We start from the raw sequence: 27,814 nt of genomic DNA on the forward strand, positions 1-27,814 counted from the left end.
GTACAAAAATTCCCAACTTTATACATGAGACTCATAAGTTTTATAGTGTGAGATATGCGGATGAAACATGAAAAAGGAAAGAGAAAAATATGAAATAAATAAATTAAAATTATCGCATGATAAAAAGATTGTTTTCTAATATAGAAAAATGAGTCAATTTATTTATAAATATAACAAAATGTCATTATCTACTAATGATAGATAGTAACATTTTGCTATATTTAAGAAAATTTCCAATAAATTTGTCATTTAAAACAATTACTTCAATAAAAACAATACACAAGACCGTATCTATAAAGTTACAAAAACGAATGGTATGAGATAAATATATATATACTCTTATAGTTTTTAAGATAATATTATTACATTAGCCACTAAAAAGTATTTTAAGAAGTTATTGTTAGCATTTTCTCTATAAATTTTAAAACAAATTCACACGGTATATTTGATTTCATGAAAATTATTCTTATTGTATAACAAATTTGGACAAAATTCAATTTCAAACAACTAAATTTAAGATTTATTAGAAGTATATGGACCAAAATGAGACATTTGATAGAACCTAATTTAAAATTGAAAAAAATCATTCAAATCATGTGGTTTTACTTTTAATGAACTAAAAATTCTCAACTACACTATTCCTTTAAATAAGCATACAATTTGTTAATAAAATTAACTTATCATTTATACATGTCATTTGAAAGAAATTGATGGATAAGTCATTTTTTTTGTAATAAATAAGTTGAGTTGATTGTATTAAACAGTATCTAACCATGTATTCACATATTTAAAACAATACATTAACACAATAATTATTGTAATATAAATTTTTATTAAATACATTAAAACAATAATTATTGTAATATCAATTTTTTTAGTTAAAGGATGTCATTTATCTCTGACATTTTCTTAGGAATATATGTCATATGTCAATTGAGATATACATATTGACAGTATTGTATTGCTTTTTTATATTGAATAAAGTCGCTGTTAAAAAAACATTTGTTTTAGTCTCTAAATTTGTAGAAAAATGTTTATTTTAGTCCTATTATTAAAATTATGTTAACTATTGAATAGAAGTGTGAAGGAGTTTGTGTTTTTGGATGATTAGGCTCTAGATGTATTGAGAAGATGAAGGTGAAGTAAAATACCAATAATCAACGCGCCAAAATACTGAACAACCAAAATTTTAAACTAAAAATGTCTTTTAAATTCTTATGCTTTGCCACTTCAAAATTGAAATTCTATATTTGTTAATGTAGCTAACTTATATGATAACTTAGTCATCAAAAAATACAAGTCACCTCATCATTTTGTTAAAGAGTTGATAAAATCTTAATATATTAAAGACCAAAGCACTTTTAAAAATGTAGGGATCAAAATAGAACATTATTAAAAGTTGAGGTGTATATTTAGAAAAAAAAATAATTTTGGGAGAAAAATAAAAAAAAGAAAGAAAAAGGGTATGACATGAAATGATTTAAAAATTCGGACATAAGTATCGTAGATTTTAAGGTACCGTAAGGGGGTATTTATTTTGGCAAAAAGACATCAATAAAAAGAATCAATTAACTAAATTTCCCAGAAGAAAAAAAGAAAAAGAAAAAGAAAAAGAAAAATAAACGAATTATAATTTAAAAATGTTAAAAAAAAAGTTTGGATGGCTATTTCCAGAAAAGCCCCTAGAAGAGAAAGAAAGAAGCGGGGCCCAGTTAGAGAAAAGAGGCCCCCACGTCTCGAGGGTAAATCTTGGACGGCCACGTGGCGAAATCCTAGACGTGGAATCCACGTTGACGCAGTCGATCATGTTTCAGTCGAAATTGAAAATCAAAAGTGTTTTAGAAAGAAAGAGAGGAGGAAGAAGGTGAAAGAAAACGAAGGATATTAGAGCGAGAAACAAGGCGTGGAGTGGTCGTCCAAAAAAAAAAAAAAAGAAAAAAAAAAAATCACAGAAGAAAAAGAGAAAAAAGAGAGAGATTTTCAAGTGGTGGCTGTGGATTTGGCTGTGGCTGTGGCTGTTTCGTTTTTTTATTTTCTCCAACGGAAGTCCGCGTTCTGTTACTATCCTTGATTGATTAAGGGATATCATTTCATTTCTGGGAATCAAGATAGATTATTATCGGATTATTATTCTTTTCTTTCTTTTTCTTCTTGTTCTAAGAATCAGTGGAAATCGGAATCAATATAGGTTTCTGTTTTGTTATAGATCTTGTCGTGTCAATTTGATCGATTGTGGGAGAAGAGAGGTGACATTTTGAGGAGGTGGGTTGATTTTGATTTCGTTGAACTTGTTGATTTCGTGAGGCATTTTGAGGAATTTGGAGCTGGTGGGGTCATTTCAGGATATCCTTCTAGGTTGGCCTAGAAGGGTTCTTCCGATCTGGTGAGCGAGGAAGCACCCGGCAGCGGATGAAAACGGAGGACTCGCATGTTTTGAGGATCCTAAAGCAAAACGATGAAATGGGTTACATTGCTTAAGGACATCAAAGAGAAGGTCGGGTTAACTCCGTCTCATTCTGCTGGTTCTGCTCCCTCCTCCGCCTCTTCCTCTTCTTCTTCCATACTCGCTTCCTCTGCCCGAGATAATCACGTGCCTTACTCAGTTCGTCGCCCTGACTCAGCTTCATCTCCTGCAAGGTCCACCTCCAATCTTTATTTCTTTCTATATTTAATCTGCCCATTCGCTGTTTGAAGCTTCCCATTGGTTCCATTTTTTGATGTGGGATACTTTTTTATATTTATTCCGTGGGTTTTGGATGGGAATCATGAATTGGGTTTGTGGTTGAATTCGAAATTCACGCGTGTTGTAGACAGGAACAGTGTATAGTATCTTTGATTTAATGTTCGTTTCCATGTTCTTGGCCTTCTGTGTTGCCTGTGTCGATGGTGAATGAATTTATCATTTGATTCCTGGTGTGATTATTTGAAATTTGTTTAACGTGTGTAAAATGTACTTTTGTGCCATATCATTTCATTTTATCTGGCAGTTTGGGCATGGTTAAAGTTGCAGTCTATGAATTCTATTTCCTGTGGAAGTTTTTGGATAATGCTTGTTGCTGTTAATGGTATTCCTGTAATGCCCCAATATCTATACCATTGTTGCCTCTGATATGTTTACGTGGTTTTCATGTGAGATATAACATACCTTATGGAGTCCATGTTAGCTGAAAATTAAGGAGACGCACCTCCATTCATGTGTCAAAACCCACTCTTTTGTATATTAACTAAAATTAAAATGAAAAATGCTTTAGGACACTTCTGTCTGACTGACTCCCATTATTACCTTCTTTCGGTTGTTGTTGTTGTTGTGGATGAGGAACAAAATAATTCAGCTTCCTCGTATTTTTTTAGCATTTTATTTTGAAAAAAAAAAAAAAAGATAAAAAACATGCTAGGTGATAAACTCAAAGCTTACTACTATCCTGCTTGCTTTTATAAAAGCATTTGAACTAATCACAAATTTTAAAGCTCTCACTTATATAATGACAGTAATACAAATTTCAATCATAAGGCTAAACCGGACGGGAGGAAGTTATATGAAAACTTTGTGTATATCAAAATGGTTGAAATGGAATGTGCATCATTTGACACTGTGCATGCAAATTTTCTATAAAAGAAAATCATGCGGCAAGAATCACTGGGATTTGTCCTTTGGCTACAGTGAGATTGACAGTGTTAGTATTTGGGGTGGAAGGTTATGTTTGTTAAAACCGAAAACAAGCATCATGGATTGTTAATGCTGGGTTTGATAAAAGAAATGTTGGTCAACAGAACGTGCCTTCTTAGGAGTGACGCAAAAAGTCTGATATATTTAGGACCAGTACTATTTCTAACAACTTTGATTTCTACCAGTTAGAGCTGTGTGATCATTAGCTATGTCCTGGTTGTCTTAACCCTCCTATGACAGAATTGTGATTTTTGTTCTCCAATTATTACCCGGGTAGAGGTATTGTGAGTATACTTCTTGTTTTGAAAAAGCTTCTTGGAGCATTGCCTATCAATTGACTTTGGCTAATATTCAGATGAAGTTTGCGATTCCCTTTCTATTTTAGTTAGTATAAGAGCTTATAGATATATAGTGTTATGCCTCCAAACCATTTGGTATTGAGGTCACTTCTCGTAGATGGTGCACTTTGTTGTTTGAGATGCGTAATTGGGTGCCTAAGAAGTTGAGGTTCTTTGCCTTTTTGGTGAAAAGCAGGAGAATTGATGTAGTTTGTAGGAATTGGAAGAGCCTTTTATCACCTTCAAGTTCTACTCGTATAGTCTTTCTAGTATTTGTTTGTATTTTTTGGTGGAGGTAGTTTTAGAGGATCAGTATCATTTTTGGTTGATTGCTCCAGTTCTCATGGTTTATGTTGTGACTTTATGCTTATCATTCCCCTTCCCACCCCCCCACCCACATATATTTTGAGGTCATTTTGTGTTTAACTATGGGACTGAGGATATTTTGGGGGAGTTCATCAGTGGTTTTCACTTGCGCTTCAGATAACTAATTCAAAATCAGTTAGAAATATGGTCTATGGCTTCTCTTAATACTTTTTGTATTGTTCATGCTAATCGACAATACCTTTTATTTTTAAGCAGAAACAGACATGAACTGGAATTGGACTTCAAGCGATATTGGGAAGAATTTCGGTCATCCAGCTCTGAAAAGGTGACTGACAACTGTATTAATTAATTGGCTTTATGCCATTTGTTTTCCTTCTTTCTGCCCCCCAAATCCCACTCATATGCACCCACCCACAAGATAATGTATTGGTTGTGATAGACCACTGATATTGCTATCCTTTCTTTATCAACCATGCAGGAAAAAGAGGCGGCCTTGAATATGACTGTGGATACTTTTTGTAGATTAGTGAAGCAACATGCTAATGTAGCTCAATTAGTTACTTTGTATGGCTACCACTCTTGCCCCTAAAACCTCAGTTGATATTTCTTTTTGAGTTTGCATTTTGATTGATAAATCTTTTCCTATTGTTCCTCAGTATCCAATTCAAATACTAATCAATGAGAGTCTATATATGATAATATTTTTGTATGACATAATGAATATTTTGCTTTTATTTGTAACCTGCTATATTTGGTGATAGTGATATTGGAATTGCCCTGGCACCTCTTTACGAATAGAGAGTTTATTCCGTATTTTCTTTCATCTAAGTACCAGTCATATTTGAACTTTATGCATAAAACTAAGCCACCCCGAATGATTGTGTGCTCCAAAATGCATGGCTGGAGTCACAATTGAAAGTTATGTCAGATTGCCACCACAGGTTCATGTATGCCTTGGATATAAGAATGTAATAACAAATAGCTCATCTACCTAAACTGTCAGAACTTGGCGAAATAGGTACTACAGAGGGATTTTGATTTTGAGCTTATTTTAGTATTTAGACGGTATATGATGGAATCAACTTGTTGTCTCAATCCCAAAAGCTTAAAGTATTTAGTTAAAATTTTATCAATTTATTTATGGTGATTCTGATTATTGTTTTGCCTTAGAATTTGGATTGATTATTAGGAGATTTCACTTCGACTATATAGGGCCGACTTGTGCACTTTTGATATTGAATTGAGGAGACAATCAATTGAGGGACTTGAGTATGGTATCAGTTTTTTTTATATCTTACATTTACCTCAAATTTGGAAACTCAAGTTCTAAGATAAATGGTAATCTAATTATTTTCATAGCATGGTTTAATAACTAATGAATATTTTTTTTTCCTTAAAAAAAAAAAAGCTTTGAGGCATGTTATTGTATGTGTAACGAGCATTGGTCTTTGACTTAGACATTTCTTTAATGACATATAATCTTCTCTCTTTTGAGTTTATTGACTGATTTTGAGGGTTTTGATGCATTACAGGATAGTTGAAACACATATATTCTCTTTTGTTGTGGGAAGAGCTTTTGTTACAGATATTGAGAAGCTAAAAATCAGCAGTAAAAGAAGGTCTTTGGATGTAATAAAAGTACTAAAGTATTTTACAGAAGTTGCCGAGGTTTGCTATACAGTGATTTGCTGTCTCATCCAAATTACCTATTAAACTTATTATTCAATCAAACTTAAATCATAACTTCTTTGCAGGATGTTATTTGTCCAGGTGCAAATCTGTTAACTGCAGTTGAAGTCCTTATATCTGGGGTATATTACTTAAACTTTGGAAGATTCTGTTTAAGTTCAACATCTTTATCTTATTTTATTAATTTATTTTACATAAAAATTGATGTTATCTGTTTCTTTCTTATCATTCTTTCTACTGTCAGTATGTATTGCTCTGAATTTGTGTTTCTTTCTCATTTTGTTGATAAATTAGCAATCTTCATTGACGTAAGAAGAAGATTTATGTAATAAATGTGAAATAACAAACATGTTCAGGCAAAGATGTTTGGTGGACAATGATGCAATCGTATTTACTTATCACGAAACCATTACTTTCATGAAATGAGGAGCTGTGGAATTTGATGGGTTTTCTTTATGCTATAACACCAAGCAGTTCAGAGCTCTTCCTTAGAATCTTACTTTTTATACAATCTTTTGCAGCCTATTGACAAGCAATCCCTTCTTGATTCGGGTATATTCTGCTGTCTCATCCATATTCTCAATGCCCTCCTGGATCCCGATGAAGTCAGTCAGAGGGAAAAGACAGCTAGTTATGAAGAAAAATTAGTCTCCGGTGAAGATCTCAATGGTCATGGTGGGCAAGGACGGCGGCTCGAGGTAACTTCTAACTTTTCTCATTGAGACACAGGCTCATATACATCACCAGGCGTATTCCTTCTAAATTTTTTTTTGGGCCATGTGATTATATATGAGCAGATGAACCTGATCTAATGATGTTTCTTCTCTCTCTCTCTCTCCCTCTTCCTCTCTTCTTCTTTTCTTTTTTATTTCAGCTTAGAACAACCAATAATGTTTCCTTAATGATATATATTTGGTATTTGATGATTATTAGATTTTTAATTTGAAAGATATTGGAGTTTAAAAATTTTCAGTCTTGTATAACGTTCTCCACTTCTAACATCTTGATATTAATATTACTCATTTGGGATAAGAAACTATTTATTGGACGAGAAGTTAATACAGAAGGTGATTGGTGAAGGAAGTATGTCCTCCCATGTTAAAGGAAATGATAGCCCATGTCCTTAACCAGGTCCTCTTCTAGGTGCAAGTTATCCACTTTGAAAAATCTACTCCTGAAGTATTAAGCAAACTCATCTTCTAGGGTTCTCTTCAATTTTAAAGAACTCACCGAATAACCATCAAGGCTCTAAACTTGGAGGACCTCAAACGCCATCACAGCCTTCCACATTTTCTCTTTTTCAAGGGCTTCTCAAGCCAAGAACTATTAGTGTTAGGGGCTGGACTTCGATCAGTGCTGTAGGGTAGAAACCTTCCACCTCATTTTTAAAGAATCTGGGAAAACTAATAGCTGTAGCTCTTAGGTCCTTATGGTTCATTTCACTACATTTCTACAATCATTTGTATTTGCTGTAATCTCTTTCGTCCTAGATTGCAATATGGTGGAGAAATCTAGAGACAAAAGTTGGCTATTTAATTTGGTTCAACCTTGCATCCCTGTCTGAATCAGGACTTATCTTGAAAAATCATTTGGTTCCTTTCCTTTCAAGCCAATAATTCTACAAAAGTGCTCTAACTCATACCCTCAAAGAACCTTCATCCTTCTCTTAAGCCTCCAGCCCTCTAGTACCGAACAGGAAGGAAGGGTGTTTATTACCCATTAAAATTTATTGAGGAAGAATATAGGGTTTTGAAGAAAGGTTCGGTTTTCAAGCCCATAATAGAATTTCTCCCCTTTAATGCATGTTAGTCTTTCCAAAAAATATTCATGTGCATATTAAGCATCATTCAATAAAACCTACGGTTATTCCCAATGACTTCAAAGAATAACTAAATTCTGCTTGGTAAAGAATCAGCCTGAGGAGAGCCGTCTTTACCCCTTGCATTCACCTCCTAGTAGACTGCTTTACCTCTAGTTCAAGATTCAAGTGGAGCCATTGAAGAAGCCTGTGATCAGATTTGCAAAAATTTTCACAAATGCCCTTCTGCTGGAACAAGCAGTGTGCATTTGTTTCATTGCCAGTGATTGTTGTTACGCATGGATGATTTTTTTGCTAACTGTTGAATTCAAACAAAACCATCACCACATCTGATCCTGCTAAAAACTTAACATTCATCGGGTCAAGGCTAAGTTTAGGAAAACATTCTCAGTTCACAATTTTTTTTTAAATACAAATTTTTGTACTTTATTGCTAGCAACATCCCTAGACTTGAAACCATAAATTTACCAGAAAATTGCTCAGCTTCTAGTTTCTTTGACAGCCTTTGATATGTAAATAAATCCACTTGGATGTGGCTAGCCTTCTAGCAAGTAAATATCAAGTATTAATTAGGAAAAAACCTCCAATAATTAGCGAGGATTGTTAGACTATATTTACGAAAAGGAGGAGACAACTTACATCAAGTAATAGCTAAAAGAGAAGTAGATTCAATAAATGATACATTCATTTTAAGCCATCATAAATGAGACACTAATGGTAAGCATCACAATAAAACTACGAGATAGTTGGGGATTGTGGTCGAGTCAATAACCATGCCCTTTATGTTCCTGTGTAAGGTTTTATATTTCTTTGTTTCTTGCTTGCTTTTGTTTTATGATTTTGATAACCTTACCCATTTTCATGTTTCTCATTTAGGTCGAGGGTAGTGTTGTTCATATCATGAAGGCTCTAGCCAGCCATCCTTCAGCTGCCCAGAGTTTGATTGAGGATGATTCCCTTCAGATGCTTTTTCAGATGGTTGCAAATGGGTCCTTGACGGTCTTCTCTCAGTATAAGGAAGGTCTTGTTCCATTGCACAATATTCAACTTCATAGACATGCCATGCAGGTAAAACTAATTGAATATTGCTTGCGCTTTTTATATTGTTTATGTTAATCATCACAGGAAATTTGTTATGGATTTTTATATTTGTGGGAGCCTAGCTTCTCACATGCATCTTTCTTATTGTAAGAATATTATATTCAGATGCGCCTTTTCTTCTTTCTGATAAACTTTTCAGATTCTTAATCTTCTGTTGGTCAATGATAGTGGAAGCACCGCCAAATATATACGCAAACATCACTTGGTATGTATTCTGCATGGTATACAAACGTTTTATTTCTTGAATATTAGCACTTGAAGTTATTGAAATATGTACATCTTTCTTTGTGTCCAGAAAGAATCCTCATTTTCTTTTGCGCATGTCTGTAAGGTGTAGAATCCCAACCATTTTCTCGAGCATTATATCTGATTCTAATAATGTGCACAGGAGTCGAACTTGGAGAAAAGTGGTAAATGAAATTGATAACTGATAAGCAGCTGAAAGCTTTCCTTGGAAGTGGTAATGGGATATGAAACCCTTAGTTGAGTCAATGAGGTTTCTAAAACTTTGTCTAGTGGTCACTTGGCCCTGAAATGTATAAGAAAGGAGAAAGATGTATTTTTGGAAAATCCCCTTGGAGATTTCCTCCAAGAGAACAACGTGAATTAGGGCACGAGGAGATGGATAGCATTTATAGGCTAATAGATTTTGGTTGGTTTTTGCAGTCCACCTTTAGGTGTTTGGAGTTTTTACCCTTTTATTTCATTTTATTGACGAAATTCGTTTCTCTTAAAAAATAGATTTTGGGTTGGTTTTCTAATTCTTAAAAATCAAGTTTTCCAGGAAGCACATGGTGGAATATCTTGGAGAAAAATATGATGTTTTTCTCTAGGTTAACCTCTTTAGAAATTGGTAATAGCGAGAATATATATATATTTTTCATTTAGTATGATATTTTTGTTTGGTTGGGATGAAAACTTCTTGTTGTTTATTTATTTTTTTAAATTATTATTATTATTATTATTTACAAACAAGAAACTGACCTTAATTAAGAGGATGAGAGCAGCAAGTAGAGACCACAAGAGGGTTTCAAGAGACCCGGGAGCAATATTATTATTATTATCATCATCATCATTTACAAACAAGAAACTGACCTTAACTAAGAGGATGATAGCAGCAAGTAGATACCACAAGAGGGTTTCAAGTGACCCGGTAGAGTCTCGCTCAAATTGGTGGGGAATGCTCGTTCGAAATGCGGTAGGTCAGAGATGAGGGGGAGTTTTTCTTCTTTCTTTTAAGGACATGGATGTATCCCTTCCCCTGATCCTTGATTTTTTAAAATCATCAATTTAAGGTAGGAATAAAAGAGGAGGCTCTCTATTGGGCGTTCATAGTACAATCCTTTCCTAGGGCTACGGAGCAAAGAAGTGTACTTTCTTTGATCTTTTGATATTTTCAATTTCCACGGTAGAAATTGAAGTATGAGATCGGAAGGGTATTGGATAATACATCAATTGGAGAAAGTCTTACAAAGGAAGGATTCCACTGATTCAAGAGACCATAGATAATCTCTATAATTAGGATTTGGAACAACCAATTGAAGAAGAGGCAAAAGAGAGGCTAGCTCCGCAATTTCTTGATTGTAGCGCCCTATGAAAATGAAAGTCAAAAGAATGAGGCACTCCCTGTGTGAAAATGATGGAGACCAGAGGACTTTTGGAAAGGAGTCAAGGACCATTTCCCCTCTTGGATTCTTTGGCCCAGTTGTTATGTGGTTTGTTGGATAGGTGCTGAGGATATCTCTCGCTTAGTTTCCAATGTTCTTTAGTGCTGTTTGTGGGTTTATGTGTTACAAGTTTCTGGGATCTTGGGTTTTTAACGTCTTGGTAAATAATAAAATTCTCCTGCTTTTAAGTGGACATGGTCTCAAAGAAAGAGCCAAAGTTTTAATGGATCTATGTGAGAAATATTTTGGGGAATTTGGGTTAAAAGAAATTTGTTAACCCACAAATCAGTATCAACACTAAAAAAATATTCTTGAATGTTTTGGTAGACATGGTTTCAAAATTCAAACCAAGTTTCACATGCTATAAGGCTGGATGCTGGACGAGAAAAACTGGAGCCCAAACTAAATTTGGACATCCAGCATCTCTTCTTCTGATTTGTTTTTGTTTGTTTGTTTGTTGTTTGTTTTTTCTTTTTGTTTTTTTAATTTTTGGAGTTTATCCAGCTTAAAGATTTCTGTTCTACAATTGGTTCTTTGGGCTTTTATTTTTCTTTTATTTACCTTTCATCCATATACTTAAGTTTTCTAGTTTATCAGCTGCATGAGACTGTAGTTATGTTGATTCTATGTGCAGATAAAAATTCTTTTAATGGCAGTGAAGGATTACAATCCTAACTGTGGTGACTCTGCTTATACCATGGGAATAGTGGACTTGCTACTTGAGTGCGTGAGGCTGTCTTATAGGCCTGGTAAGTAACTTGTCTTTTGACTATTAACTCGTGCAAATTGATAACCATACTGAGAGGTGTGATGCATTTGTGGTATTAATGTCAGAAAAATTTCTCTCTTAATAAAACAACATTTTTAAATCTCTGGTAATTTTGATTACTCTGGCTTGTGCACGTTTAATACTTTTAACTGCTGCTATTGTTGCAATTTTAACTTGCAGAGGCCAATGGTATAAGTCTCAGGGAGGATATACACAATGCTCATGGTTATCACTTTCTTGTCCAGTTTGCATTGATTCTTTCTTCATTGCCAAGGAGTCAAGCTTCTCAGTCTATAAAATCAAGTCTGCCACAAGATCACATTCAAGCCACAGATGTCTCCCAAATAAATGATGAAGAAAAGCAAGATAATATAGAACAAGATGTCCCTTCGCTGCAACTTTCCCCTACATTGTCAAGGTTGCTTGATGTTCTGGTAAATCTAGCCCAAACTGGTCCACAGGAATCTGAGTGTTCATCTACTGGAAAAAGATCTAAATCTACTCATTCCAAGAGCATTGACCAAAGCAGAAGCAGAACATCCTCGTCTGATCGGGTTGCTGATGATCTTTGGGAGGAAGGCAATAATAAAGTCAAAGATCTAGAAGCTGTCCAAATGTTGCAAGATATTTTCCTGAAGGCAGATAACAGAGAATTACAGGCAGAGGTTTTAAATAGAATGTTCAAAATATTTTCAAGTCATTTGGAAAATTACAAGTTGTGCCAGCAGTTACGAACTGTTCCACTTCTCATCCTGAATATGGCTGGTTTTCCTTCATCCTTGCAAGAGATTATCTTGAAAATTCTTGAATATGCTGTCACTGTTGTGAATTGTGTACCCGAGCAGGAGTTGCTTTCACTGTGTTGTTTGTTGCAGCAGCCAATAATGTCAGAATTAAAGCACACCATACTTTCCTTTTTTGTAAAACTATTGTCATTTGACCATCATTATAAGAAAGTCCTGCGAGAAGTTGGTGTGCTGGAGGTTTTGTTGGATGATTTGAAGCAGCATAAGTTTCTTCAGGGTCCTGACCAGCATGGTGGGAACTTTCACCAGCTAGAAAGAAAATCCAGCGCCAGCAGCTTCAAGAAGCATTTGGACAATAAGGATACAATTCTTTCTTCACCCAAGTTGTTGGAATCTGGTGGCTCTGGGAAGTTCCCTATTTTTGAAATTCAGAGTACTACTACTGTTGCATGGGATTGTATCGTCTCTTTACTGAAGAAAGCTGAAGCCAGTCAAACATCATTTCGATCATCTAATGGTGTGGCCATTGTCCTTCCATTTCTAGTGTCAAATGTACATCGTCAAGGGGTTCTCAGGTTGTTGTCATGTTTGATCATAGAAGATACTGCTCAGGTACTATCTTCTTAAATTGTTGTTGCAATGAGCGGCCATTTGGAGATAAATCTCATTCCATGTTTTTTCATGTTTAAATTATTTACAATTAGTTTATATTGGCTAAATGAGTGTGTTTATACTACACAATTTGATTTTTCCCCCTCTTCCTACCAGACTCATCCCGAAGAATTAAGTGCCATTGTTGAGATTCTGAAAAGTGGAATGGTCACCAGCATTTCAGGATCTCAGTATGGACTTCATAATGAGGCAAAATGTGAAACAATGGGGACCTTGTGGCGTATTCTGGGAGTTAATAGTTCTGCACAGAGGATCTTTGGTGAAGTGACCGGGTTTTCTCTTTTGCTTACTACACTTCATAGTTTCCAAAGTGGTGGGGACTCATATCAGTGTTCAATTGAGGATCGGATCAAGGTATTTAAGTACTTAATGCGTGTTGTGACAGCTGGAGTGTGTGATAATGCCTTGAACAGGACAAGACTGCACACAGTTATTTTGTCTCAAACATTTAATGATCTTCTGTCGGAATCCGGCCTGATATGTGTGGAGTTTGAAAGGAGAGTCATACAGTTACTGTTGGAACTCTCTCTTGAGATGGTTCTACCACCATACTTGAAATTAGAAGACACGGCATCATCAGATTCTGTGGAGAACAATTCATCCAGTTTTCACTTGATAACTCCATCGGGTTCCTTTCATCCTAATAAAGAACGTGTATACAATGCTGGAGCTATTAGGGTTCTCATTCGTTTGCTATTGCTCTTTACTCCCAAGGTACAGTTGGAAGTTCTTGACATCATTGAAAAGCTTGCTCGTGCTGGCCCCTTTAATCAGGAGAATCTCACCTCAGTAGGTATGCATTAATCATACTACCCTCTTAAATTAATCAGATCTAGTTCATGTTCTTTAAGTTTGACATGTTTTTTGGAATGTTAAGGCTGTGTGGAACTTCTATTGGAGACCATTCGTCCTTTCCTATTGGGATCATCTCCACTACTTGCATATACTCTGAAGATAGTGGAAGTTCTTGGGGCATATAGGTTGAAATTTATGACACGTTACTTTTTCATATTATACTGCTAATTCGGTTTAGTTTTTGTTCACTTTTTTTTTATTTTTTTTTTTTTTATTGTTAGATTAATTTCTGTATTCCTCGTGATAGGTTATCTGCATCAGAACTTCAAATGCTTATTAGATTTGCTCTTCAAATGAGATTGCTGAAGTCGGGCCATATTCTTATTGATATGATGGAAAGGTTGGTTCATATGGAAGATATGGCATCAGAGAGTCTATCTTTGGCACCATTTATAGAGATGGATATGAGTAAGATTGGGCATGCCTCTATTCAAGTATCTCTTGGAGAAAGATCATGGCCTCCGGCTGCTGGTTACTCTTTTGTTTGCTGGTTTCAATTCCACAATTTCCTTAAATCTCAAGGAAAGGAATTTGAACCCTCAAAAGTAGGCCCTTCAAAGAGGTGGACTGCAAAAAATGCCCAACCCCAGGAGCAGCAAATTCTCCGTATATTTTCTGTTGGTGCTGCAAGCAATGACAATACATTTTATGCCGAGCTTTATCTGCAGGAGGATGGTATTCTAACCCTTGCCACTAGCAACTCTTCCTCCTTATCATTTTCTGGCATTGATCTTGAGGAAGGCAGGTGGCATCATCTTGCAGTTGTTCACAGCAAACCGAATGCTCTAGCTGGACTATTCCAAGCTAGTATTGCTTATGTGTATCTTAATGGAAAGCTGAAACACACTGGGAAACTGGGCTATGCACCTTCTCCTGTCGGAAAACCTTTACAGGTCAACATTGGTACCCCTGTTGCATGTGCTAAAGTTAGTGATATGCATTGGAAGCTCCGTTCCTGCTATCTTTTCGAAGAGGTGCTTACTCCAGGCTGCATATGTTTCATGTACATACTTGGTAGAGGGTATAGAGGGATTTTTCAAGACACAGATCTTTTGCGTTTTGTGCCAAACCAGGCTTGTGGTGGTGGTAGCATGGCTATTTTAGATTCATTAGATGCTGACTTGGCTTTGACCCATAATATGCAGAAGCATGAGGGTGCAAGCAAGTTGGGGGATACAAGGGGAGATGGTAGTGGGATAGTTTGGGATATGGAGAGACTAGGGAATCTTTCCTTGCAACTCTCAGGCAAGAAACTAATATTTGCATTTGATGGAACATCTGCCGAATCCATGCGAGCATCAGGAGTTTTATCTATGCTCAATCTAGTAGATCCCATGTCAGCTGCTGCTTCTCCTATTGGGGGTAAGACAAAGTTAGACAAACTAAGTTTTGCATTGAAGTTCAATTTTTTTTTTCTATGCCTTATTCTGAAAGTAATTGGGTTTTGTATTAATGAAGAAATAACGTCATTGCAAGATTATTGTGGGTAAGAAACCAAGTTGAAGAAGATAGGTTTTACGTTTAAGTTTAAATTTAGCTGTGGCTTGTACTTAGAGCAATTGGTCTTGTATTGATGAAAATAATAACACCATTGCAGGATTGTGTTAACTTTTCCCCCTCCCCCTTCTTTGGCATGTTTTCTTCAGGTATTCCCCGTTTTGGACGCCTTCATGGAGATGTTTATGTTTGTAAGCAATGTGTAATTGGTGACACTATACGCCCGGTTGGTGGGATGACTGTTATCCTTGCCCTTGTTGAAGCTTCTGAGACTAGGGATATGCTGCATATGGCCCTAACTTTACTTGCGTGTGCACTTCATCAAAATCCACAGAACGTGCGTGACATGCAGACCTATCGAGGATATCATTTACTAGCTCTTTTTTTGCACCGTCGGATGTCACTATTTGACATGCAGTCTCTAGAAATCTTTTTCCAGATTGCAGCATGTGAAGCTTCGTTTGCGGAGCCAAAAAAGTTGGAAAGTATTCAAACTAATTTCTTGCCTATTAATACTTTTCAGGAGACCAGTTATGATGAGCTTAGTTTATCTAAATTGCGTGATGAAGTTTCCTCAATTGGATCACATGGTGACTTGGATGATTTTTCTGCTCAAAAAGATTCATTTAGCCATATTTCAGAGCTGGAAAATCCTGAAATATCAGGTGAAACTTCAAATTGTGTTGTATTGTCAAATCCAGATATGGTTGAGCATGTGTTGCTTGACTGGACATTGTGGGTAACAGCCCCAGTCGCAATTCAAATTGCCCTCCTGGGTTTCCTTGAGCATCTTGTCTCGATGCACTGGTACAGGAACCACAACCTTACAGTTCTCCGAAGAATCAACCTTGTTCAGCATTTATTAGTGACTTTGCAGCGAGGGGATGTTGAGGTTCCAGTGTTGGAGAAATTAGTTGTCTTGCTTGGAGTCATTTTAGAAGATGGGTTTTTGGTTTCCGAATTGGAACTTGTAGTCAAGTTTGTGATCATGACATTTGATCCACCTCAACTAACACCGAGGCGTCCCATTTTGCGCGAGTCCATGGGAAAGCATGTGATTGTGAGAAATATGTTGTTGGAAATGCTTATTGATTTGCAAGTGACCATAAAATCAGAAGATTTGCTAGAGCAATGGCATAAAATTGTTTCATCTAAGTTGATAACATATTTTCTTGATGAAGCTGTTCATCCTTCAAGCATGAGATGGATCATGACGCTTCTTGGGGTATGTCTTACTTCTTCACCAACATTTGCGCTTAAGTTCCGTACAAGTGGAGGTTATCAAGGTTTGGTGCGTGTCCTTCCAAGTTTCTATGATTCCCCTGATATATATTATATCCTTTTCTGCCTGATATTTGGAAAGCCAGTTTATCCTAGACTACCTGAAGTCCGGATGTTAGATTTCCATGCCCTTATGCCAAGTGACGGAAGTTTTGTGGAACTGAAATTTGTGGAACTTCTGGAACCTGTAATTGCAATGACAAAATCCACATTTGATAGGCTAAGTGTTCAGACAATGCTTGCCCACCAAACTGGTAACCTTTCTCAGGCTAGTGCTGGTCTTGTGGCTGAACTTGCAGAAGGGAATGCAGACAATGCGGGAGAGCTTCAAGGTGAAGCTCTAATGCATAAGACCTATGCTGCTCGTCTAATGGGTGGGGAGGCGTCGGCCCCTGCTGCTGCAACCTCTGTCCTTAGGTTTATGGTTGATCTGGCAAAAATGTGCCATCCTTTTTCTGCAGTTTGCAGACGGACAGATTTTCTTGAAAGCTGTGTCGACCTTTACTTTTCTTGTGTCAGGTTTGTCTTTGGATATGATTCTCAATTGTATTTACTTTGCTTCACTTTTGGTAAAAAGATTTTGGGCAGTCTCATTGAATGATGTGTTTACTTTTCTTGTGTCAGGTTTGTCTTTGTAGTATTCTCTCAACTGTATTTACTTTGCTTCACTTGTAAAAAAATTTCGGGCAGTCTCAATGAATGATGTGTTTACGGACTTATAGTTTCTTTGCTCACCATCCTACAGGGCTGCTTATGCTGTGAAGATGGCTAAGGAGCTATCAGTAAAGACTGAGGAAAAGAATTCAAATGATGGTGATGATGCTAATAGTTCACAGAACACCTTCACTAGCATGCCACAGGAACAGGATTTGTCTGTGAAAACATCCATTAGTGTTGGAAGTTTCCCTCAGGGGCAGGCAAGTACTAGCTCTGATGAGACTGCTGCACCTGAAAATGAGTCTAGTCATAAAGAGGAGAATAATACTGTTGCATCCCCGGGACTGTCAAGAAAATCAGAGCACGATTTTCAGGTTGCTGAGAGCTTAGAAGGTGAAAATATTGACCAGGAGTCTGTCACGTCCAGTACAAATGAGTTTAGCATCAGATCAAGGAAAGACACTCTGGAACCCTTGCAACCAATTGATTCTCAAAGCTCTGCTTCTCTAAATCTAATTGATTCTCCTATCCTGTCAGAGAAATCTAATTATCGGGTCCCCCTCACACCCTCATCATCTCCAGTTGTTGCTTTGACATCTTGGCTTGGGAGTTCAAGTAACAGTGAACTAAAATCATCTTCAGTTGCTCCACCATCTGTGGAATCTTTTGCATCAGCTGCAGAATTTGATCCATCAACAGATCTGAAGTCTACTTCTCAAGGACATCCAGCTGCAAATACTTTCTTTTCAGTTAGCCCTAAACAACTTCTTGAAATGGACGATTCTGGTTATGGAGGTGGTCCTTGTTCTGCTGGTGCTACTGCTGTCTTGGATTTTATGGCTGAAGTTCTTTCAGATATTTTGACTGAGCAGATTAAAGCAGCACCAGTCATAGAGAGCATCTTGGAAAATGTTCCTTTATATGTTGATACAGAATCTGTGTTAGTCTTTCAGGGTTTGTGTCTTAGCAGATTGATGAACTTCCTTGAAAGGCGCCTCCTGCGGGATGATGAAGAAGATGAAAAAAAACTGGACAAAACTCGCTGGTCTGCAAATTTAGATGCATTTTGCTGGATGATTGTTGATCGTGTATATATGGGTGCTTTTCCTCAACCGGCTGGCGTGCTAAAAACTCTTGAATTCTTGCTTTCTATGTTGCAACTGTCAAACAAGGATGGTCGAATAGAAGTATCTCCTTCTGGAAAGGGACTTTTATCTATTGGTAGAGGAAGCAAGCAACTCGATGCCTACGTACATTCAATTTTGAAGAATACCAGTCGAATGATATTGTATTGCTTCCTCCCATCGTTCTTGATCTCAATTGGAGAAGATGGTCTCCTTTCATGCTTGGGCTTGCTGATGGAACCCAAGAAAAGATCATTTACTTCATCATATCATGGTGATTCTGGAATCGATATCTGCACAGTCTTACAGTTATTAGTTGCTCATAGAAGAATTATCTTCTGTCCAAGCAATGTTGATACTGATCTAAATTGCTGTCTTTGTGTGAATTTAATTACTCTACTCCGTGACTCCAGGCAATATGTTCAAAACATGGCAGTTGATGTTGTCAGGTACCTTCTGGTGCATCGAAGGCCTGCCTTAGAGGATTTGCTCGTCTCCAAACCAAACCAAGGACAGTCTTTGGATGTCTTACACGGAGGCTTTGACAAATTACTGACTGAAAGCTTGTCAGATTTCTTTGACTGGCTTCAGCCTTCTGAACAGATAGTAAACAAAGTATTGGAACAGTGTGCTGCCATAATGTGGGTGCAGTATATTGCTGGATCTGCAAAATTTCCTGGAGTGAGGATAAAGGCAATGGAGGGTCGACGTAAGAAGGAGATGGGGAGAAGATCTCGAGATATTTCTAAGTTGGATATGAGACACTGGGAGCAAGTTAATGAGCGGAGGTATGCTCTGGATTTACTTCGCGACTCAATGTCTACCGAGTTAAGAGTACTTCGTCAGGATAAGTATGGATGGGTTCTCCATGCTGAGAGTGAATGGAAAAGTCATCTCCAGCAACTTGTTCACGAGCGCAGTATATTTCCAATATCCATATCTTCTGTGTCAGAAGAACCTGAATGGCAACTCTGTCCTATAGAGGGCCCATATAGAATGCGCAAGAAACTAGAGCGTAGTAAATTGAAGATAGATACCATTCAAAATGCTCTTGATGGAAAGTTTGAACTGAAAGAAGCAGAGCTGATAAAAGGAGGAAATGGCCTCGATACTTCTGATGGAGATTCAGAATCCTACTTTCATCTATTAAATGATAATGCCAAACAGAATGATTCAGATAGTGACCTGTTTGAGGAACCTATGTTTCATGAATCAGATGATGTCAGGGATGAAGCATCTGTGAAAAATGGATGGAATGATGATAGAGCCAGCAGTGCAAATGATGCAAGCCTTCACTCTGCACTTGAGTTTGGTGCCAAGTCTAGTGCTGTTTCTATTCCACTAGCAGAGAGCATACAAGGAAGATCTGACCTGGGATCCCCTATACAATCATCCACTGCTAAAATTGATGAGGTAAAAGTTAGCGATGATAAATATGATAAAGAATTAAACGATGATGGTGAATACCTCATCAGACCATATTTGGAACCTTTTGAAAAGATACGAATTCGCTATAACTGTGAGCGAGTCATTGGCCTTGACAAACATGATGGTATCTTTCTAATTGGTGAACTTTGTCTGTATGTGATTGAGAATTTCTACATCAATGACTCTGGATGCATTTGTGAAAAAGAATGTGAAGATGAGCTTTCAGTTATTGATCAGGCTTTGGGTGTAAAGAAGGATTGTCTGGGCAATATGGATTTTCAGTCCAAGTCAACTTCATCTTGGGGAGGTACAGTTAAGTCATGGTCTGGGGGAAGAGCATGGGCCTACAGTGGTGGTGCTTGGGGAAAGGAGAAAGTAGGCAGCAGTGGTAACCTACCCCATCCTTGGCGTATGTGGAAGCTTGACAGCATTCATGAGATTTTGAAACGAGATTATCAGCTGCGACCAGTTGCTGTTGAAATATTCAGTATGGATGGGTGCAATGACCTCCTGGTGTTCCATAAAAAGGAGAGAGAAGAAGTGTTTAAAAATCTTGTTGCCATGAATCTTCCCAGAAACAGCATGTATGGAATATACAATCAGTCATCTTGCGTATCTTCTCTATATCATTCATTGCCATAGTTTTTTTTCCTTGTCTAGTGATACTTGTAATGCACAGTTATTATTCGAAACTTTTTTAACACAAACATATCCTTCTCTCAGGTTGGACACTACGATCTCTGGATCAACTAAACAAGAGAGCAGTGAGGGCAGTCGTCTTTTTAAGATAATGGCCAAATCATTTTCAAAGAGGTGGCAAAATGGTGAAATAAGCAATTTTCAGTACCTCATGCATCTCAATACGTTGGCAGGACGAGGATACAGTGATCTTACACAGTATCCGGTGTTCCCTTGGGTTCTTGCTGATTATGAAAGTGAAAACCTGGACCTAATGGATCCAAAAACATTTCGCATGCTTGCTAAACCAATGGGTTGTCAGACACCCGAGGGAGAAGAGGAGTTTAAGAAAAGGTCAGCCCTCTTATTTGTTTCTCATTCTACTTTGAGGATAATTTTTATTCAGTGTGATCCAATATACGCCCACATGTAAGTACTGTATAATGTGGTTTTGCATCAGGTTTATGTTTTATTAACCCCTTTTTTGACTACTCCTTCAGATATGAGAGTTGGGATGATCCGGAGGTTCCAAAATTTCACTATGGTTCTCATTATTCTAGTGCTGGAATTGTCCTCTTTTATTTGCTGCGGCTCCCACCATTTAGTGCAGAGAATCAGAAGCTTCAAGGTGGGCAGTTTGACCATGCTGATCGTCTTTTCAATAGCATTAGAGATACTTGGTTAAGTGCAGCTGGAAAGGGAAACACATCAGACGTGAAGGAGCTCATTCCAGAATTCTTTTACATGCCAGAATTCCTCGAAAATAAGTTCAACCTTGACTTGGGAGAGAAACAATCTGGAGAGAAGGTTTTTACAATTTTTATTTATTATTCTTCATACCTAGTATCTTCTATGATTAATTCAGTAGCATACCCTTAAAAGTTGCTGACATATTATGAACTATCACCGGATTGGCGTTAGGCTCTGCGCCATGTGGGATGATGGGAAAAGAGTTGGACCATAAATTTGAATTCAAAATACTTCCTGGATAGAAGAGAAACACAAATGGATGAAAAATAACTGCTGTGTTAAGAAACCATTTTACAATCCTACGAATCTTCCCTTCACCACAATGTTTATCATTGGACGTGGTTTTTTTTGCCAGGTTGGTGATGTTGTCTTACCTCCATGGGCCAATGGCAGTGCTAGGGAGTTCATCAGGAAACATAGAGAAGCATTGGAATCTAACTATGTTTCGGAAAATTTGCATCATTGGATAGACCTCATCTTTGGATATAAACAGAGAGGGAAGGTGAGTTTTGAAGTTGAGAGCCTTTGTTCTTCAATTATGTCGTTTAGTTTCCTTGTAAAAAAGTTCTCAATTTATTTTCACCTGTTGCAACTGCCTAGTGGTGTATGTTATCTTCTATTGTAGGAAAACCTCTAATTGGATATTTTGGATTTGACAGGCAGCAGAGGAAGCTACCAATGTTTTCTACCATTACACATACGAGGGGAGTGTGGATATAGATTCAGTGACGGATCCTGCAATGAAAGCCTCCATTCTTGCACAGATCAATCACTTTGGCCAGACACCCAAACAACTTTTCCTCAAGCCCCATGTCAAAAGGCGGGTTGACAAAAAGTTTCCTCATCCACTCAAGCATTCTAATCTTCTTATCGCGCATGAGATTCGTAAGAGCTTGTCACCTGTAACCCAGATTGTCACTTTCAATGAGAAAATTCTTGTGGCAGGAGCTAATACGTTGCTTAAACCAAGATCATATACCAAGTATGTTGCATGGGGATTCCCAGACCGAAGTTTGAGATTTTTGAGCTATGATCAGGACAGACTCCTATCTACCCATGAAAATCTTCATGAGGGTAACCAAATTCAGTGTGCTGGTGTTAGCCATGATGGTTGCACTCTGGTAACAGGGGCTGATGATGGGCTGGTTTGGGTTTGGAGAATTACCAAACATCTTCCCCGCCTTGTTAGAAGATTGCAGTTGGAGAAGGCACTTTCCGGTCACACAGCGAAAATCACATGCCTTTATGTTAGTCAGCCTTATATGCTGATTGCGAGTGGATCGGATGATTGTACTGTAATCATATGGGATCTGAGCTCCCTGGTTTTTGTTAGGCAGCTTCCCAAGTTCCCAACTGCAGTTTCAGCAATTTATGTTAATGACTTGACTGGGGAGATTGTGACAGCAGCTGGAATTCTGCTTGCAGTTTGGAGCATCAATGGGGATTGCCTTGCAATGGTTAACACATCCCAGTTGCCCTCGGATTCCATTCTTTCAATAACGAGCAGTACACTTTCTGATTGGATGGATACAAATTGGTATGCAACAGGTCATCAGAGTGGTGCTGTCAAGGTGTGGCAAATGGTTCATTGCTCCAATCCTGCTTCTCAGGTCAAATCTACTGGTAGTAGCACGGTTGGTCTGAATCTTGACAATAAGGTAGCGGAGTACCGATTAATTCTTCACAAAGTACTGAAATTTCACAAGCATCCAGTGACTGCGCTTCACCTAACAAGTGACTTAAAGCAGTTGCTTAGTGGTGATTCCAGTGGCCATCTTGTTTCATGGACATTGGCAGGGGAGAGCTTGAAAGCAGCTTCAATGAATCTGAGGTGAAGTGAAAATCAGAATTAGCGCAAATATCTCAAACTTTCAAGTTGATATTTGATTTACTCATCATGGGCAACCGTCGATGGTCTCATAATTGTCCTTGCTGAGGAAGGGAACCAACTGCATGATCAAATCAAATGTCAGATGTAAAATGACCGCAGGGCTGGCCTGGTGGTGAAACACGATGACTTCTGAGCAAGACTGGGCTTCCCAACAGCATGAGACTAACATCTGAGACATGAAGAACGTAGCTTAAGTGCTACTGCATTATACTCAACAAATTGGTGAAGAGTATGAAGCAGGTCTGATTGGCAGCAGGCTGTAGGATTATGAATGGACACGGTTTGTTGTATTTTTCGGGCAAAATTTAGGATGTTCTCGATTTTGAGCGAGAATATTAGATTTTCCCCATAGTTTTTTTGGGTGTAAATAAATTTGATTGAGGGTATGAGTGTATATAGGAGATGTGGTATGAGAGAGAGCTGTGAAAACTGAGAATGATATGGCTGAGCATGGTGTCTATGCTGGGGAGGATATGATGGCCTCATTGTATTGATTTTTGTTAAGTTCTGTTTGCATGGTGCAAAGGAACTTTGTTTCTTATGTCAATTGTCATGAAATATATACAAAGACAAAACACTTTCCTTCTTCCTGATGTTTTATACTTTTGATCTTGTGACTGGCAATTTCATTCTAATGTCATCTTATAAGATGAGTTAGGCCATATTCTTTTTTTTTTTTATTTATATTCTTAGTTTGGATTCAAAAGTTTATCCCAACAACGAATTCAAACAAGCATTTCACTATTCACTATTAAGAAGCTACAACTTTATCAAGTTTGTTTTGTTTTGTTTTTCTTTTTTTCAACGTAAGAGAGACACTGGAAAAGGAGGGATCAATTAGAAAGATAAGGTAGTTTATTTATTTTATTTTATTTTTTAATTTTTTTAATTAGTGAAATGGGGTTAATTTTTTGTCCTTTAGACGCACTCACTCTTTTTTTTTTTTTTTTAAAAAAAAAAAAAAAATTATTTTGTTTGTAAACTTCCGTTGCCCTAACCCTTCTTCCTTTCCTTTTCTCTCCTTTTTTTTTTTCTTTTTTAATTTAATTTATTTCCCTTAAAGTTCAAACTAACTATTATTGAAATTGCATATTATTATTATTATTTTAAAATATACATTTTATTCATAAATTTTGGGTCTAATCTCTATTTAATCATTAGATTTTAAAATTTTATATTTTTAATCATTCAATTTTAAGTTCTAGGTCTTATAATGTTGCAATTTTATCCTTGAGACTTGAATTTTGCTTCAATTTAGTTTCTAAGTTTCAAGATTTATACTTTTAACATCGATTTTTTCTCTAAATACTCACTTTCAGTTTTTGACATAAATGTCAATAAATTAGTTTTAAATAATTATATATGAGTTGAAATTTTAAATTTAATTTCAATGGTGATGAAAAATATAACTTAAAGTTAACTAGAATTATTTTAAATGTATTAATAATTATTAGTATTAAAGATGGAAAGTGAGTGAAAATTAAAATTAAAAGTGTAGATCTTGAAATCCTAGAGACGAAATTAAAACAAAAACTCAATAGTGTTTTCCCCATAAAAAATAATCTTCAACAATGTTAATAGTGTAACAAACCCTAAACCCTAAAACACTAAATGGTATAAAGGGTGAGGTGCAAACGTGCATGTGGATAGTCCAAAATTATCTGTATAGAATGACATGGGAGCAATATTATAATTTCTATAGAATTATCAAGATTATGGATTAGATGCTCCAAGTTCAACTTTTTGGTAAACTTGTACATTTTAAAGTAAACAATTTATAATTTTTTTATATGCAAATATTTTGTTTAATTTTGTAATTAATGGTCAATACTTGATATTATTTTGTAATTATTTTTTCATTTCTTTTGTAAATTTTTGCTCATATCACATTTACACAATTATTTATAAAATACATTTAAATGTTATCTTATTTTATAGAAACGATGGTCCCTAGATTTCAAGATTTACACATTTAATTTCAATTTTTCATTTGAATTAAATATAATATAATTATTTTTAAGTTATATTTGTCATCACCATTGAAATTAATTTTAAAATTTTACTTTTATTAATTTAAATTAATTAATTAACACGTATATCAAAGACTAGTTTTTAATGAAAAAATAGAGATTAAAAATGTAAATCTTAAAACTTAGAAACCAGACTGAAGCAAAATTCAAATCTCAATGATAAAAGTGTAACATTATAAAATCTAGAATTCAAAATCGAATGACTAAAATATAAAATTTCAAAATCAGGGACCAAATAAAAATTCCACCCAAAATTTATGAATAAAAATGTATTTTAAAAAAGTAATATTATGCTATTTCAATACTAAAAAATAGTTAGTTTAAACTTTAAAGGAATGAAATTAAAATTAAAAAAAAAATGACAGACGCATTGCTGAAAAATTAACCTTTTTTTTATTATTATTTTTAACTAGTCTTTTCTTTTATTTTTTTATTTTTTTAAAAAACTGCCGTATCTTTCCAATTAACTCGAAAAGGAGCGATCATTTATGAAACTTCAATCTAATAACTCTAAAGCTTTATTTGATAAGTATTAGTTTTTTTAAAAATTTAGTCTAGCAGTACTTTCAATTCTTGGTTTGTTTATTTTGAAGGTCTACATTTTGAGAAAAAATAATTTTTAAAAAATTTATTTTTTTGTTTTAGACTTTCGCAAGAAAATCAAATCATATAAAAACCATGGTAAAAAATTTACCATAAAAAAAAATAAAAAAGCAAGAATACCTTAAGCAACCACACAACCAACAATTCCCTAACTCCTCATCTAAAATGAGGGAGAGAATATAGAAAAAAGAGAAAAAAACATAATTCCAGATCAAGGAACAATTTTGAGAAGATGTCAAAACTATAACAACATAGCATATTTGTTTTCCTCTCAAGGAATGTGACAAAAGTGCAAAATATTAATAATGTTCCTATAAAAAAGAATATCCTCGATAAGGATCCCAATCTCAAGAGGAGAATTACTCCCCATTACGAAGTTTAGTAACCTCCAACGTGTCAAAATCAATCCCAAGCGATGGATTGTTTGTAAACCACTCCGACTCAATTGCTTTCCATCCCTCCACCAAAGCTTCAGTTTCAAGCCAACTAACACTATAGCTCTTCAAGTCTTTGACTTATACTTCCAACCACTCCGACCATTTTTTTCCTGTGCTGTAGGAATAGATGAGGGAGCAAGAAGATTGATTTATGTCTATTAAAGTATTCTTATTTTTTAAAAAAGATTTAACGGAACATTTTAGACACCAAAATTGAACACTCATGGACTTATTAAATAGTTCAGAAATTTCAAGGACCAAATAAATACAAATTTTAAAATTGAAAAATTAAACTTGTACTTGTAGTTTGACCCCAAAAAAAATTATGTTTCCCCTAAATGTTAATGGAATATTTTATAAAATGAAACTATTAATTCAAGGGCTGGCAAGATAAATAATAAATTTTAAAGTAAATAACAAAAAAAGTTTCAAAATTATAAAAATAACAAAACAAATTTATATAATAAAAAATACTAATTAGTAAATGACAAAACTACCCTAAAACAACAAATTAAGTATAAATGAAAATGCAAAGATATACTGCTTCAAAAACAATACGAATACCATAAATACACTCTACCTAGACATTCTAGAACCACAAATACATAGTATCTAAACATTCCAGAAGCAAAATTAAAAATCACACAATATGGTCCTTTATGCAAGGGAAGATGACGAGCAGTGGACGTGGGTCATTAGAAACTTATGGATGTATACAAAAATGGACTTCCTCTAAGGTGAGAGAGCAAAGCTGATTTTACCAATAAAGTTGTTGTTGGCAAGTGAATATGTGAAGGAACTACAATTTCATGGCAGTGTGACAAGTGGAAGCATTGGAGGTATGATTGCGTTTGACACCAAACCAGTTGTAGGGAGTCTCATCATCTTCATTCAATATGATCATTTTGTTCATTGGATCTTAAAAGTCAACTTTAAACCCTATCAATCCCAGAATGTCATTGTTGAAAATGATGTTCAAAGTAGAAACAAAAGCAAAAAACATGTGTGTAAGCGAAAAAAGGTCGGCAGCCTGGTGAGGGTGGTTGTTAAAAGCTAGCCAAGATGATGAAATTCAAGAAAGAGTTGTTGAACCAACGATCGAAGACATGAGATTGCAAAGGAGAAAAATGAGATTTTGGGGGCGGCTAAGTGAAGAAGATGAGATTTACGATTTTTTATTATCTTCTTTTAATAAATAATAATAATTATGATAATAATAATAAGAAGAATAAGAATACTAATAATAATATTGTTATTAATATTAATATTGATAATAAACTGAAAAAATATATATACACACCCACATGTTTCAAATATTTAAAATTTAATTCTCATTTATATATTCCTTTTTAGGTTCGACTAGGGGTGGAAACAGTTCGATTCGATTAGGTTTGGTGGTCAAACCGAACCGATTTATGCGGTCGGTTCGATTTCAAATTCGGTTTTAGCATTTTTAAAAAATTCATGTTATATTTTTTTAATTAAAAACGGTTCGGTTCGGTCCGGTTTTAAATTCGATTTTGTTCTTTAAATTAAAAACGGTTCGGTTTTAAATTCGGTTTTACTCTTTTTTTAAATATATAAATATATATATATATATTAGTTAAAAACAGTTCGGTTTGGTTTCAAATTCGATTTTCGAAATAGAAACCGAACTGAACCGAATCAATTCAGTTTCAAATTTTCTTCAAACCGAATCGAACCGCATTTTTCGGTTTCACTAAGTTTTCGGTTCGATTTTTAGAAACGGTTCGGTTTTTGCGGTTTGAATGACCACCCCTAGGTTCA

The 27,814-nt window shown here is 35.8% G+C and overlaps 1 protein-coding gene across 1 annotated transcript; it reads left to right on the forward strand.

The window, feature by feature from the left end:
* The first annotated feature begins 1,841 nt into the window (after positions 1-1,841).
* SPI (BEACH-DOMAIN HOMOLOG A1) lies at positions 1,842-23,543 on the forward strand. The gene is made up of 20 exons (XM_039041993.2): positions 1,842-2,262; positions 2,343-2,637; positions 4,588-4,657; positions 4,811-4,896; positions 5,865-6,000; positions 6,087-6,143; positions 6,543-6,719; positions 8,717-8,908; positions 9,081-9,146; positions 11,243-11,357; positions 11,558-12,735; positions 12,892-13,588; positions 13,673-13,775; positions 13,898-15,012; positions 15,297-16,947; positions 17,174-20,221; positions 20,361-20,669; positions 20,816-21,122; positions 21,421-21,567; positions 21,725-23,543. Exons 2-20 carry the CDS (start codon positions 2,456-2,458, stop codon positions 22,898-22,900), a joined length of 10,812 nt encoding a protein of 3,603 aa, XP_038897921.1. The 5' UTR covers positions 1,842-2,262; positions 2,343-2,455; the 3' UTR covers positions 22,901-23,543.
* Positions 23,544-27,814: the final 4,271 nt, after the last annotated feature.

Source organism: Benincasa hispida, chromosome 9, assembly GCF_027475165.1.
Source record: "Benincasa hispida cultivar pf3 chromosome 9, pf3_genome.v1.1, whole genome shotgun sequence".
In the NCBI taxonomy this organism is placed as follows: Eukaryota; Viridiplantae; Streptophyta; class Magnoliopsida; order Cucurbitales; family Cucurbitaceae; genus Benincasa; species Benincasa hispida.